The sequence below is a fragment of the Callithrix jacchus genome, chromosome 20 (assembly GCF_049354715.1).
Source record: "Callithrix jacchus isolate 240 chromosome 20, calJac240_pri, whole genome shotgun sequence".
NCBI lineage: Eukaryota > Metazoa > Chordata > Mammalia > Primates > Cebidae > Callithrix > Callithrix jacchus.
In genome coordinates, this window is record NC_133521.1 from 41,725,654 (window position 1) to 41,740,550 (window position 14,897).

The 14,897-nt window shown below is 44.6% G+C and overlaps 1 protein-coding gene across 5 annotated transcripts in view; it reads right to left on the bottom strand.

Moving 5' to 3' along the window:
• Nucleotides 1–14,897, bottom strand: part of MBTPS1 (membrane bound transcription factor peptidase, site 1) — a 62,173-nt gene that overhangs the window by 22,088 nt on the left and 25,188 nt on the right. For all 5 annotated transcript variants that reach the window (XM_078357868.1, XM_002761226.6, XM_078357867.1 and 2 more), the window contains 3 exons: nt 12,564–12,666; nt 10,255–10,406; nt 6,742–6,903 (listed from right to left, as the gene is read on the bottom strand). In XM_078357868.1, the coding sequence (XP_078213994.1) occupies nt 6,742–6,903; nt 10,255–10,406; nt 12,564–12,666 (417 nt within the window). The remainder of the gene's footprint in view (nt 1–6,741; nt 6,904–10,254; nt 10,407–12,563; nt 12,667–14,897) is intronic.

Below are 14,897 nucleotides of genomic sequence, written 5' to 3' on the forward strand. Positions count from 1 at the left end.
CTTGAGTCTCTAGAGGGCTTCCTTGGGCACACACATGTACACGTGTCAATGCAGTCTGCTGCTGGAAAAGGGGTCAGCTCCGTGAGACCCCGCCTGGCAGAAGGGAGGTAAGAGCTTAGGAAGCTACGCCTGGATTTCTCTAGGCTCCCTCTGTGTGAGGCATCTTTTTCCCTTACAGAGCTGCTGTCCATCCTTGCTGTACCACTATAACATATCTTAGCTGTGAATATGACCACAGGCTGAGTCCCATGAGTCCTAAAGCACCAGGCGTGGGAGAGGTGCTGGGGACCCTGACAAAATAATTTGTGTCACAGTGCTGACACAAGTGCTCCTGCAATTTTGCTGGTTTCAGTTTCCCCTTGTCTGAACTGAGTTTGCGTCGGGTTCACATCACTCCTGGTGAAGCGGCGGTGTCAGTTATGCTCCAACAGTTTCACCAACAGGTGAAAACACAGGCAAGAGACAAGCGTTTCAGACAAGACATGGCCCAAGACGGCCTCCCTGAGAGCACCAGGCATACCAGGATCCTGCTTCTCAAGCTGCACCCACGTGCAGTGGGCATGCAGCTCTGCCCAACTGCTTCACCTCATTACAGGAGATGCCAGCCTTTTTCAAATAGCAACTATGGTAGAAGGAGTATTTTTTATTAGTTTGTAATAACAAAGATGCATGTATCTGGGTCAAATGAATTGCTATATAAGAACCCAAATGGAGTATCTTTAGGGATACTGTGACTTTCACAGACAGTTACAATCAACACTTATCACAGGTCATCTAAATAGATACCACCTTCACAAGTCTAAAGATCTCAAAAAAAAAATAAAGACAGACAAGGAAATAAGTACAACCTAGTTTTAAAAATCCTGAATGGGTTGACCATGTGACTACAATGGTATGAATCAGCAAAGGTACCTGTTCTACCTGAAGTGTGCTTGTAAACTTTGCAGGCAACTGTGGTCTGTAAACAGTTTCATTCAACTACTAACTAAACATGAATCAACTAAGAAACCATTATTAGAGAAGAGAATTCAACATCATATTAAGAAAACAACACACCAAAACCAGTGGGATTTATTTCAGAAATGCAAGATTGGTTCAATATTGGGAAGCTCATTAATATCATGAACCATATATATTAATAGACCTAAAGTATTCATATAATTACCTTTCTAGATGCTGAAAAAGCCTACAAAATTCAATGCACAGTCCTGATGAAAACAGTCAAAAAAACAGCACTGGACAGAAACTCTACCGCCACAATAAAATATATATATATATAGGCATACACACATACACCTTAGTGATAAATCCGGCATCTTACTTAACAGAGAAACACGAGGCATTTCCACTAAGATTAGGAATGACACAAGGATAGCCACTATCGCTACTGCTGTTCAACACTGTGCTAGAGATACCAGCTCATGCAACTAGACAAAACTAAACAACGAAGCCTTACGTCGGAAAGGAAGACATAAAACTATCTTTATTTCCAAATAATAAGATTAGTATACTTGCAAAACCCTGGAGAAGCAATAACAAAACTAAAACAATCATTCAGTTAGGTAGCAGGATACAAAGTTAACATATAGAAATAAAACCAGAGGATGTAAGAGAAAACCTCATCTACAATAGCAACAAAAAGATTAAATACTTAAACTTACCAAGAAATGTATAAAACCTACATGAAGACAACTGTAAAACCTGCTGGAAGACACGTAAGACTTGAGCAAATGGAAATCCATCCTTTGCTCTCAGACAAAATAAAATTTTCGTCTCAGCATTATAAAAATATCACTTCTAAGTTCATTTCAAATTTGATTTAATTTCAACAAAAATTCCAACAAGCGTCTTTCATAGAATTAAGTAAGCTGATAAGAAAATTCACAGGAAGAAAACAAACACGCAATAACAGCCAAGAAGGGCTAGGCGCGGTGGCTCCCGTGTGTATTTCCAGCACTTTGGGAGGCTGAGGCGGGAGGATGGCTTGAGCCCAGGAGTTTGAAACCAGCCTGGGTAACATGGCAAAACCCTGTCACTACTAAAAAGAGAAAAATTAGCTGGGCATGAGAGTGTGTACCTGCAGTCCACTTACTTGGAGGCTGAGACAGGAGAATCACCTGAACCCAGAGGGCAGAGGTTACAGTGAGTGGAGATCACGAAACTGCACTCCAGCCTGAGCCACACAGCAAGACCCTGCCTCCTCAAAAAAAAAAAAAGAATACCCAAGAAAACACTGGAAAAAAATTACAGGGGGAACTAGCACTACCAGACATTAAAACATGCTATAAAATCTTTATGATCAAAACAATATGGTACCAGTACATGCACAGATAGACCACTGAAACAGAATGGAAAGCTCAGGGGTACACCTAATACACATGAAAACTTAGTACATGATAAAGATGGTATCTCAAATCATTGGGGCAAGAGGGACTTTTTAATCAAAAGAGCTTTAACAAATGGGTGGCCATTTGGCAAAAGAAAAAATTAGATCCATACCTCCAAACAACACAGAAATAAAATCCAAATGGATCAAGGAATCCCAAGTAAATAAAAGAAAGCAAACAAGTATTAGAAGAAAACACAGGTGAATTTCTCTTTTATCTCCCTCAGTACAGAAAAAGACTTTCTAAGGACTCAGAATCCAGAGGCATCGGCAGAAGACTAACAAACCTGACTACTAGAAAACAACAAGTGCATGGCAGAAACACCTCATGTAAGTCAAGACAGCTGACAAAGTAGCAGAAAACCGGCAAGACGTACCCCTGACGGGGTTACTAACCCTAACACCTCAAGAGCTCTCAAGAGGAACCAAAAACCCCACTGCAAAAGAAACAGACAATTCACAAGAAAGGTAAAAAAACAGCTTTTAAACATGGACTTAGGTGTTCAAACGTACTCATAAATAGAGAAATACAAATTAAACAATATTGAAATACTATTTCCTACCAATCAAATTTGTAAAAAGTAACAAGGATGACAGAACATTCCATCGGTGAGGCTCTGGGGAAACCAGCACTCAAGCACACTGCTCACGTAACACAAACAGGCACAACCCTTCCGGAGGGAAACGAAGCAATGCCTAATAGAACTACCTGATGCTCTCAACCCAGACCAGCAATGCCACTTAACCTAACAGAGCTCCCAGAACCCAGACCAGCAATACCACTTTACCTAACAGAGCTCCCAGAACCCAGACCAGCAATGCCACTTTACCTAACAGAACTACCCGATGCTCTCAATGCTGACCCGATAGTGCCACCTTTAGGAATTTACCCTGAATGAACATCACCAACAAAACTAAGACACACAGGCCTGAGGTTTTTCATTGCAAGTTCACTGGAAACAACGTAAAAGCCCATATGTAGACTAGTAGTGGCTTAATCAATTGTACATTCACAGGATACGGCTGTAAAAAAAAGAGGAGAATCTCTATGCACTGATGTGGAGTGATCTCCAGGACATTAAGTGAAAAAAGCAGAATGCAAAAGAATATCCACAGTGATGCTATCCTTCTATGTATGTGCTCATTTGTGGGGAAAGGAAAAAAAAAAAGGATAAAATCAAACCTGATGTGTGTAAGGGGTCTGTGGAAGCCTGGTAGAAAGAATGGGCAAACAGGAACTGATATGGTTTGGATGCTTGCGCCCTCCAAATCTCATGCTGACCTGTAACTGCCAATGTTGGAGGTGGGCTCGGTGGGAAGTGACTGGATCACGGGGGCACCCCTCATGGATGGTTTAGCACCATGCCCTTGGTGATAGCTGAGTTCTCGCTCAGCTCATGCAAGATCTGGGTGTTTAAAAGTCTGGGACCTCCTTGCTCTCTTGCTCCCTCTCTTGCCATGTGACAGGCTGGCTTCCCTTCACCTTTTCCCACGACTGGAAGCTCCCTGAGGCCTCCCCAGAAGCAGATGCTGGCACTATGCTTCCTGTACAGCCAGAACCAGGAGCCAATTAAACCTGTTTTCTTTATAAATTACCCAGTCTCAGGGACTTTTTTACAGTAGTGCAAGAACAAACTAACACATTCTTAAAACCATGGTAATATTTTACACACTTGATAACAAGTTGTAATCAACCAGGATCTGGGGGAAATCCAAAAAGGAATACAAATATGAATAAATGAGTCCAACTGTATGAAAAACAGATACCAAGGAAAGAATTAACCAGGTGTGGTGGCTCACACTGTAATCCCAGCACTTTGGGAGGCCAAGGTGGGTGGATCACAAGGTCAGGAGTTCAAGACCAGCCTGGGCAACATGGTGAAACCCTGTCTCTACTAAAAATACAAAAATTAGCTGCGCGTGGTGGCAGAGACCTGTATCCCAGCTACTTGGGAGGCTGAGGCAGGAGATTCACTTGAACCCAAAAGGCGGAGGTTATAGTGAGCCAAGATCGCACCACTGCACTCCAGCCTGGGCAACAAGAGAGAAACTCCGGCTCAAGATAATTAAAAAAAAAAAAAAAAAAAGAAAACACTATATAGCTATATTCTGTAGGGCCAAAGAAAATAACACACTATCACAAATACTGTATTCAAAAATTCACAAGGGCATGGATTAGCAATTCCAGAGCTGCTCAGTACATATACACTAGGACTAAGCAAATAAGTCAATGTATTGTAGATAATGAGAGCCAGGCTTCTCACTGTTGGAGAATGGAATTAGAAACAGAGGTCACTTGACCACGTCTGTAAATAAGAGACAGAGACAGAGAGACAGAGAGACAGAGAGGCAGAGAGACAGAGAGAGAGAGAGAGAGAGAGAGAAACAAGGAGAGGGAAACGCTGGAATGAACCCTGTGATACTGTGTGGAATCAGGAGGTGGCATGAACTCGTGTTTCTCATACATACACAGAGGGGCAGATACAGAAGCAGGCATGTGTGTGCCTGTATGCATGTCCATACACTGCCTAGCTCTGTCTGCTGAACAGTGCAGTAACAACTGTGAGCACAGCAGCTTTGAGCACCCCGAGTGACCAGGTCTTGGTGTCTCAATGCCACTAGAATAGGCCATCAGGAAAGAGCCGCTTAGAGTACAGAAGTGCGTGACCGGACACCTTGTACTGCCAAGAAGACAGAAAGTGCTCAGAAAATACTGGAGACATGCTGAATAGACAGGCCACTAGATGGAGCTCCAGAAAGTCAACTCTGGGACAATTTGAGCAACCAACTAAACGATAATATTAACCATAATCCAGAGTAAAATAAATGTGTGTCCATACTGATATAAAGAATTGAATAGATGGGAGAGAAAGGACAGCTCTTCCTTCCAGCAGAGTTCCATTAATCAATGCAAATACTATACAGTAAAAAGAAAATCATCACAGTTGTCAAACTCCTCAGGAGCAATCATGAAAGGCAAGAACCATCAAGCCATGCTAAAATGAGCGAGTAGAAGTATATGAAGAAACCAGACCATCTCTAAGCATACCCTCCACGGGACACTGAGGAGTCACAAAGGAAACACAGGGGCTGCATGGTGGAGACACCTAGCAGGTGCCATTCTGGCTCCACAGGGCCAGCAGCTAAGGTCTCTGCAGGAGCACCGCAGGCTGCCACATGACACTGCAGCTGCCACCCTCGGGTCCTTACCATATCTGTGCCAAAGCCATGAATCCCCTGGGGCTGCTCCCAGCCAATGACTGAGCACAGAGGCCCATATCTGCGGGACACAGGACTCCTCCAACAGGCAATTCGGTTCAAGGATTTCCCTTCAGGCAAAACTTTTTCAGACCTGTTCGAGCCTCTTCCTCCCCAATCTTCCTACCTTTTTGGTGTCAGATCAGCACTGCAGTCCTTGCCTATTCCACAACCTTCTCTTTATCCTTCAGAGGACCACATGCCCCACAAATCTTCTGAACATCTCATTCTAGCTTGGCGTCTGTTTCTTGGAGGACCCAGACTGACAGACCACATTAATCAAATGATGAAAATGAACACCACCAGTAATAAGATGAAGGAGAACAGAGGCACCAACTGTGATTAGAAGAGACTAACAAGACAGGACAATGAAATGTAACGTGGGATCCTGCGCTGGATCCCAGAGAAAGGACCTGTGGGACAGCGGGCTGAATCTGAATCTGCAGTCGGCAGTGCTACACCAAGGTTCATTTCCAGGCTCTGAGGCTCAGACTGCGGTTACGGAAGATGTTTAGGTTAGGGAAAGGTGGGTGACAGACTTAGGGATTCTCATGAACTATCTGTGAAACTCTGCTGCCAGTCTGAAATAGTTTCAAAATAAAGGGTGAAAACAAAGTGGGGACCAGGCCGGATAGGAGCACCACAGGAGCTGGCGAGATGTATGTGGTCTGCAGGTGAATTACAGTAGTGTCAGTGTTCATATGTTAGTTTTAAGGGCTGTACTCCAGCCATCTGAAATGGTGGCATTAGAGGAAACTGGGCCAATCTTGCATGACAACTCTCTCCTCTCTATTTTTGCAAAATTTCTGTAAACCTAAGATTATTTCAAAAGTCTAAAAAACAAAACAACAAAAGAAAAAAACCCTCAGAATCATTACTTTTAACCATTTGTATTAAAGATAACATCAGTAACTTGAAAGTAGCTACCCATTCTACCAACAGCACCCTGGTAGAAGCAGCAGCAAAACCTCTCCAAGCAGCCTGAGAATTCTGTGTTTAGTTATACTTTGTTTTGAGGCTTGTAATTTGTGCAGAGGGAAACTTGCCCACAGCCCCACAAAGGATAGAAAAGCCCATCGGCGGGGCGGCGCACTGACCTTGCCTGCGGCTTGTAGCTGTTGAGGATCTGATAGGCTCTGAGCAGATCGAGCTTGCCGTGGCCTTGCTCAAACATGTTGACCCCGGGGAGCCTCCGGGCTGATGCAATCAGGGCCTGCTTCATGCTGGCAGGATTCACCAGCTCACGCTTCTGGACCGTGCTGGAGGAAAAATCAAGCATTTGCTCATTTTCTCCGAGTAAAAGAATGAAAATCAGACGACCAAAACCTAACCTACAAACGTGCATACACGAGGCCCACAGTCTTGTTTTGCACCTAATGGGAGCTTGTCTGGCAGAGCCTATGTGAGATGGGAGTGCGCACTCATTTCCATCCCTGCTCCAGGACTCACACCTCCGCAACCTTCTACGGGACCCATAGGCTAGGGTCGTTTATGCTAAATGCATCAGTAACACACATTTTTCTGGTAATTCAACTACATGACCACACAGGCTGCAGAAGGCACGAATATGTAAAAGGTACTGCCTACTTGTGGGAGGGGAAGGCTGCTGGCCATGGAAGACACCATGCGACACCGCCTGGCAGGGAGGAGGAGCACACACAGGTCCTGGGGAAGGGCCACGGCACAGGACTGGCAGGAGGCACGGGTCTGAGTGAGGACCACGGCCTCCAAAGCCAAAACTCGTCTTTTTGTTTCCAGATTGGGAAGCTTATCTGGGATGAGCCACCCTGATGGATGATGACTTTCCGAACGATGCAGACCTAAAGCCACCTTTAGAGTTCCGCCGCGAGAATGCATCCAAACAAACTTTAACATACAGCGCGACATGGCTAGCAACTTAGCCTGGCGTTACTAGCATTAAAACATCCATTTTTGTGTATTCATGTATTATAAATACAAGTCAATTTTAATTCCTAAAATTGAGGGGGAAAATCAGTAGGTAAAAAAGGGAAAATGTACTCTCTAAGTTCCTAAGTATTTATATATGATGGTGGTTGGTCTTGGAGTGTAGGCATGTTTTCTAAATGGCAAATCTGACATAGGAAGAGGAGATAAAATAGAATTCTTAATGACAGAATAAAAGAACTGCTCAAAGCTACAGGTCAACAATCTTCCCCCTCCTCCTGCCTATAAAGTGAACTCAAAAGCTGCGTTTCACTGCCTTTCACCACATCAGAATGGAGCTTGGGAGGCCCGCCACGGCTTCTATTACAAGTGACTATCACACAGAGGTGTTTCTCAATGATGGCAACCGCATTTTTATCTGCTGCAGTGAGATGATGAGACTGAAAGGCTTCCTTGCTGCTGAAAACATGTGCACTTAAAGAAGCTGCTGAGAAAGGGAAACCACCCGTCGGCTGCCCGCTCACTAAAGAGCAGAGCGCTGACAGGCTAATGGTGAAGGCAGAGCCCTCACTTCCTGCAAATGATCACAGCATGTAGGACAAACCAACCAGCATTTTCTGTTTCCAGAATCAACAAGATTAGAAACAGGAGCCCTAACTGAATTCGCTCCACCTGGCCAACACAAGTGTGGAAAGTGGGCCAGATAGCCCACAATCCATCTCCCCTCTTCACCTGATGTAACAGTGGAGCGAGGAAAACAACGGAAGAGTAGGACAGTGTTTCCAGCAAGCATGAAGTTATTCTCCAAAGGCCACTCTGGCCAACATCAACATTTTCAAGAATTTGGCTCCAAACTACAAGGGAAGAATAGAGAAAGGGGGAAAAGGTAGGTATCTACCCCCCTTTTTTGGTAGAGATGGGGTCTCACTGTGTTGCCCCAGCTGGCCTCGAACTACTGGCATCAAACAATCCTCCTGCCTTGGCCTCCCAAAGTGCTGGAATTACAGGTGTGAGCCACCACAGCCAGCCCAATATCTAGCTTTATTACGGATTACTAACAAAACAATATTTGGCATTACAAGCTAAAATCAACATTCAAATTACTTAAAGAGAATTTAAAATATAAAAACGTTTAATACTATTTGCCTATATTAATTTTTAAATTAGCAGAGAATACAATAACTTTCAAAGATGCAGAGCTTTGTGTGTTATCACAACGTAACAGCTCAACTAAAACTTCATCTAGGGCCGGGCGCAGTGGCTCAAGCCTGTAATCCCAGCACTTTGGGAGGCCGAGGCGGGTGGATCACGAGGTCAACAGATCGAGATCATCCTGGTCAACATGGTGAAACCCCGTCTCTACTAAAAATACAAAAATTAGCTGGGCATGGTGGTGCGTGCCTGTAATCCCAGCTACTCAGGAGGCTGAGGCAGGAGAATTGCCTGAACCCAGGAAGCGGAGGTTGCAGTGAGCCGAGATTGGGCCATCGCACTCCAGCCTGGGTAACAAGAGCAAAACTCCGTCTTAAAAAGAAAAAAGAAAAACAACTTCATCTAGATAGAAAAAGTACGATTTATTTTGGGGAAAAATAGAGTGACAAGATAAATGCCAGCCCCAAAGACATCTTTTTACAACTAACAAGGAAACATGGGCCTCCGATGAAACTGAGAGCATGTGAACTTCAACTCTGGTCTACTCACTTTGAGAATTTTATTTATTTATTTATTTTTTGAGATGGAGTCTCACTCTGTCACCCAGGCTGGAGTGTAGTGGTGCAATCTCAGCTCACTGCACCCTCCTCCTCCTAGGTTCAAGCAATTTTCCTGCCTCAGCCTCCTGAGGAGCTGGGATTACAGACACCTACCACCACACCCAGCTAACTTTTGTATTTTTAGTAGAGACGGGGTTTTGTCATGTTGGCCAGGCTGGTCTTGAACTCCTTAGCTCAGGTGATCAGCCCGCCTCGGCCTCCCAAGGTGCTGGGATTACAGGCATGAGCCACCGCCCCCTGCCTCTTTGAGAACTTTCTTCCAGTTCCATTATCTGCAAGATGAAGGGCCAGTCACTAAGCTCCATTCCAACTGCATGAGATCCAATCAGACAAGGTGGGGTAGTGACTGCCAGTCCCTGAGGGACTGGACACCCTTAGCTACGGAGTACATCAATAGGTGAGTCCCTGTCACAAAACAACAAATGACTAACACTGTGAGAAGGTGGATGTGTTCATTTGTTCCACTAGAGTAACCTTTTCACTATCTATATGTATCCCATAACATCATTTTGCATACCTTACTAATACACAATAAGATTTTTTTTTTAAAAAGGTGAATCCCCAAGGAAATGGAGGACATATGGCAGGGAAATACCTTCCTTTTTGTTCCCTGCCTGATATATATATGCTTGCTTGGATGTAACAGTTCCAGCACATAATGGAACACAAACGTAGAGAAATAGGTGTTTTGTCGTCAGCACTTTAGTTTACTTGGGCTTATAGAGAATGGTCACATTCATGTCATTCTAACTATAAAAGAAGTGACTCCCATCTCTTTGCAGAGATGAAGAAGGAGAGACAGCGCAAAGCTGTGAAGGGCCGAAGCTCTCAAACCCAAGACAGGGCAGAAGCAAGACTCGAGTCCTGTCCTGCTGGCACCCAGTGCTCCTGTCTTGGCGTGGGAGCTGCTGGTCTCTGGGGGGCAACACTCACCTCACTAATAAGGTGACGGCGCCGGCAACCACTGGAGAAGCAACACTGGTCCCTGAGAGGGCCCGGCACCCGCCTTTCACGCCGGAACCCCGCACACCAGCACCATAGGTGACAATGTCAGGTTTCACGCGACCGTAGCCTCCTGGTAGCTCCTATAAATAAAAGCAGCTTCATTTCTACAGCTCGCACATTGGCATACAGTCACATGCAATTATGAGTGAATCAAATCGGAACAGACATATGGGCTAATAACAGTATAACCTTAGGAAGATATTGGTTTTAGTGTGAAATTCACTCCAGGCCAGGTGCAGGGCTCACAGCTGTAATCCCAACCTTTTGAGAGGCTGAGGCGGGTGGACTGCTTGAGCCCAGGAGTTCTAGACCACACCAAGACCCCCATCTCCACAAAAAATACAAAAATTAGCTAGATGTAGTGGCACATGCCTGTAGTCCCGGCTACTAAGGAGGATCACCTGAGCCCAGGAGGTCAAGGATGCGGTGAGCCATGATTGTGCCACTGCACTGCAGCCTGGGCAACAGAGTGAGATCCTGTCTCCTACTTCCCCCCTGAAAAAGAGAGAGAGAGAAAAGAAATTCACTACAATACAGAAAAAAAAAAGCTTAAATGATAATGTAGAAAGTAAAATTTTAAAAATACATTTTATAACAACCAGAACAATAACAAAGGCATAAAGCAATTAAAAGATAGGTATTTTAATCTTGATAACATGCAAGACTACAAAGTGGACACTGGCTTATCACCAAGACCAGAAACTGGAAAGTGCTTTATCTCTGAATAAGTTAAAATTAGAAATGTTAGAAAAATTAGAAAATTAAAATATATAAAAACCCAAACATGTTTCTTTACAAGGAAAGAAGTACATGGTATGAGTGGTTGTTTCAAACCACTGTAAAAAAGGAAATAAGAAACCATTTAGAAGGAACAAGATCACCAGAAAACTCATTTGGGATAAGATTTTAACTTAGTACTCGCTCAAGCTTCCTAAGAATTGGGGCAAAACGAGAATTATAATGGAATCTCACATTCTGTCAGAAACAGAAGACCATTTGGAGGGAAAGCCCTTCCTGATCATCAAACCCCTGGGACCGCAGATGCACACACTGGGACGAGAGTGAAGGCATCCTGCACCACAGCTCTGTGATGATGGAGAAAAGTTTCTCAAATGCCATCAAAAAGCTGGCTGGTTCCGTGTTCACATTGCTATAAAAAAAAAATTTTGAAAAAAAAAAGCTGACTGGTGATGAATGCCATGGACATGACATCTCATCACGGTTCAGTGAAAGCACTGATACATGGAGGCAAACTGGCAGAAGCAGCTTCCTAGTACAGGGTAGCACAAAGCACATGCTGAGGGAGTGCAGACAGGAGGACATGCATCCTGCCCCGGACTGATGTCACATGAGAGAGTGCTCCCCAGCCAACAGGGCAGCTCCAGGAAGAGGCACCTGAGTGTGTGAGGTAGGGGAGCTGGGGGCTGGCACTGTCACATTACAAAGGCTCCCCTGTAAAGTGCTGTGGTGCGGATGAGGCCCACAGTGTTCCCACGCAGCTGGGAATCTTTCCAGGGACTCATCCGAGGTCTCTGAGGATGGCATGTCAACTTAAAGCACCAAGAGGTGCTCTTACCCTGAAGAATTTGAAGAGCGGGTGCTCCCCTTAGCCACTGCCAGGACAAAGGTACCCAAGTGCTGCTCTGCACAAGTGTCTAATTTTTCATCAAACTTTGACAGGTAAAGGAGGATGAATTCACTGCATAAATAAAGCCCAAGCAGCTGAATTATTAACTGTAGCTGTTATTTTGAATTTGTTCAGCTAAATACAATTATTTCTGTAATTAGTAATTGTATTTGGCAGAGTTGATATTAAGCTGTTCTTAATGGCTTCTCCAACTTCTTAATGCCAAAAAAAAAAAAAAAAAAATTCATCTCACCTATCATGAAGAGGACTGCTTAGCTCTACTAGAGAGGGTAAATGGGCAGGAACCCAACTCACCACAAAGTGAGTTCCTCAGAAATCAGTTAGTAAGTGGAACTGGGAAACACCATTTAAAATCAGCCCATGCTTATCACAGCAGCTGTGGACTCGCCAGACTGAAGTGGCAGAGGCTGAAGGGGCCGGACCTCCAGTTCTCAGGGCTGGGCAGGCACTCATAGCCCCGACTATTCACTCGTGAATGTGAGGGTGTCTGTGCACTTACAAATACACCTCAAGGCTAGTCAACAAATGGTGCCACTAGCCATGGCAGTTTCTCCAGCTAAATACAATTATTTAGCAAAGAAAAGCGTACCCAGGTAGTCATTCCCCTTGAAGAGAAGCGGGCAATGTTATCTTCAAAGTCAATGCCGCCCACTCCAATCACATCCATTTGATCTGCAGGGTTATTCAGAGTGCTATATTGAGACAAAAGAAAAACAAGAGAAGAGAAATAATTTAAAACGAATGATTCAAACCAGGGCAAATACTCCCAGAACAATCTAAGACTTCATGAGGTTCTTCTGCGGGAAGCCTTGTGAACTCTGACGGACTGCAGCTCCTCACAGCTATCCTGCAAAATAGATATGACCCTGCCACATTCATGCTGTGCCCAAACTACGTCCCCTCACCTGGAATGCCCCTTCTTTCTTCTCTTCCCTGTCAACTTGGCACACTGGGGCTAGAAGGTGAGCTCAGGGCTCACCTTTCCCTCCAGCACTCCAGGCCTTGAGAATCTTGCCCTTGAACTTCATGCTTAACACGATCGCAATTCATCACCCAGTAACACGTTCTCACATCACTTTCAAATTGTTCCCAGTACATTCATCTCAACTTCCCAACTAGACCAGATACTTCTCTGGGAAGAAACTGTCATCACACATTTGCATCTGCCAAGGTCAGGAAGTTGTAAGTTTTCAATTGACCCTCTGCAGTACTATTCCACCTGCCTCGTAGGGAACTGTGGAAGGACTATCATTATTCTGTCACCTTGAGCTCCTTAGAGGAAAAGACCTAGGACACGAGGAAAAAGCCACACAAGTCTCTCCAACACCTTAAGTGCACTAGATCTGCAAAGAAATTACAGTGAAATAAATAATGGCAAAAATGTGTAATCCACAAAGTCAAAATAAAGACAAACTATTTGAAAGTACGAGACACTCAGTTATAAAACTGCATTGCTAAGCTTTATCTATTATCGTTTCACTACCAAAAAAAAATGAACTCTTTGACAATTAAAGAACTACAACTGATTCCAAGTGGCTTAAGAGCTAACAGCAGCATGAAATTTTAGTTCTAGAGAGAGTTTTCAACTGACAGTTCCTAACCACACCAAGTCTAAGTGGTACTGCCTTCTCAGCTCACTGGCCACCAGTATCATAGCAGCTGGTCATTCAGAGGCCCCAATAGTCATTTTCTGTTGACTGATACTAGATGTTTATATACTCCCAGGAACTCAAGGAGCAGAGGCTGGGACAGAAGTCACTGATAGAAACTCCCACTGAAGTTGACCAAAAAGGTACCACCTTCCCACCCTCCTCTACCTGTCAATCCCTATAATGCTTAGCACACTTTAACCCTTTAAAAATAAGGGAAGGCATCAAGAAATCATTACTGGTATTGAAAATTGAAAAGGAGGAAGCTGAGGCCGCAGGCTCGCTGGCACCACAGAGTCTCAGAGCACCTGGGCACAGGACCCAAAGGAAGAGACCACAGCAAAGGGGACCAGAGGATGCATGCCTTACTCCCAGAGGAGCTGACATATGCATGTTCCTGTCCTCAGACCAGCCCTGTGAGCAGTCCCATCAGATGCCCGAGCAGTAAAAACCATACCCATCCCAAGCTGGGCTGCCATGATCACATGCCATGTCCAGTCACTTCAAGACACGGCCAGCAGGTGGCCAGGTCTGTATGAGGCAGCACGAGCGTACAGGAGGTGGAGACAGAGCCTTCCTTACAAAGCTCTGCTCCTCCAACACACTATAAACTCACAACTCTGAGAAGAAGCTATGGAGTGCAACCACCCACAAAAGCCACAGGGTTTCAGAAAGGCAGCCAGCGTGTGACAGTCAGAACAGCATGTGAAAGAGCCAGGAATCCAAATAGGTATGGTCAGGAGGATGAGCAGAGGGAAGAGGTGCAGAGGACTTGAAACGAACAGGAGGAGATTCATCCCAGGAAGGTGTACATGGCGCAGTGGAAGGGGAAGTTGAAACAATAGATTCTGGCTGGAGTTGGCCAACTACGACCCATGAGCCAAACCAAGCCTATACCTGTTTTTACAAATACAGCATTCCTGGAACAAAGTGATGGTCATTCACATATATATCACCTACAGCTGCTTTCGCATGATAAAGCCTAACATATTTTTTACCTGACCCTTTACAGGAAACGTTTGCAATCCAGCCTAGAATACTGAGGACCTTAAAAACCAAAAGAATATGTGGATTTCAGCTATTAGGCAATAATAACCCACTGCAGATTCCTGATTAGAAAACTGCTAGAATATATGTTTGAACAGTAGAAATACACACAAAAAAGGAAAAGAGAGGCTGTAATTCATAGAGCATCATCAGTGTTCACGCACTCTCCCCCTGCTGTCTGATGTCAGCCTCGAAGGCACCATGTGGGCTGCTCTCTGCCCCCATGA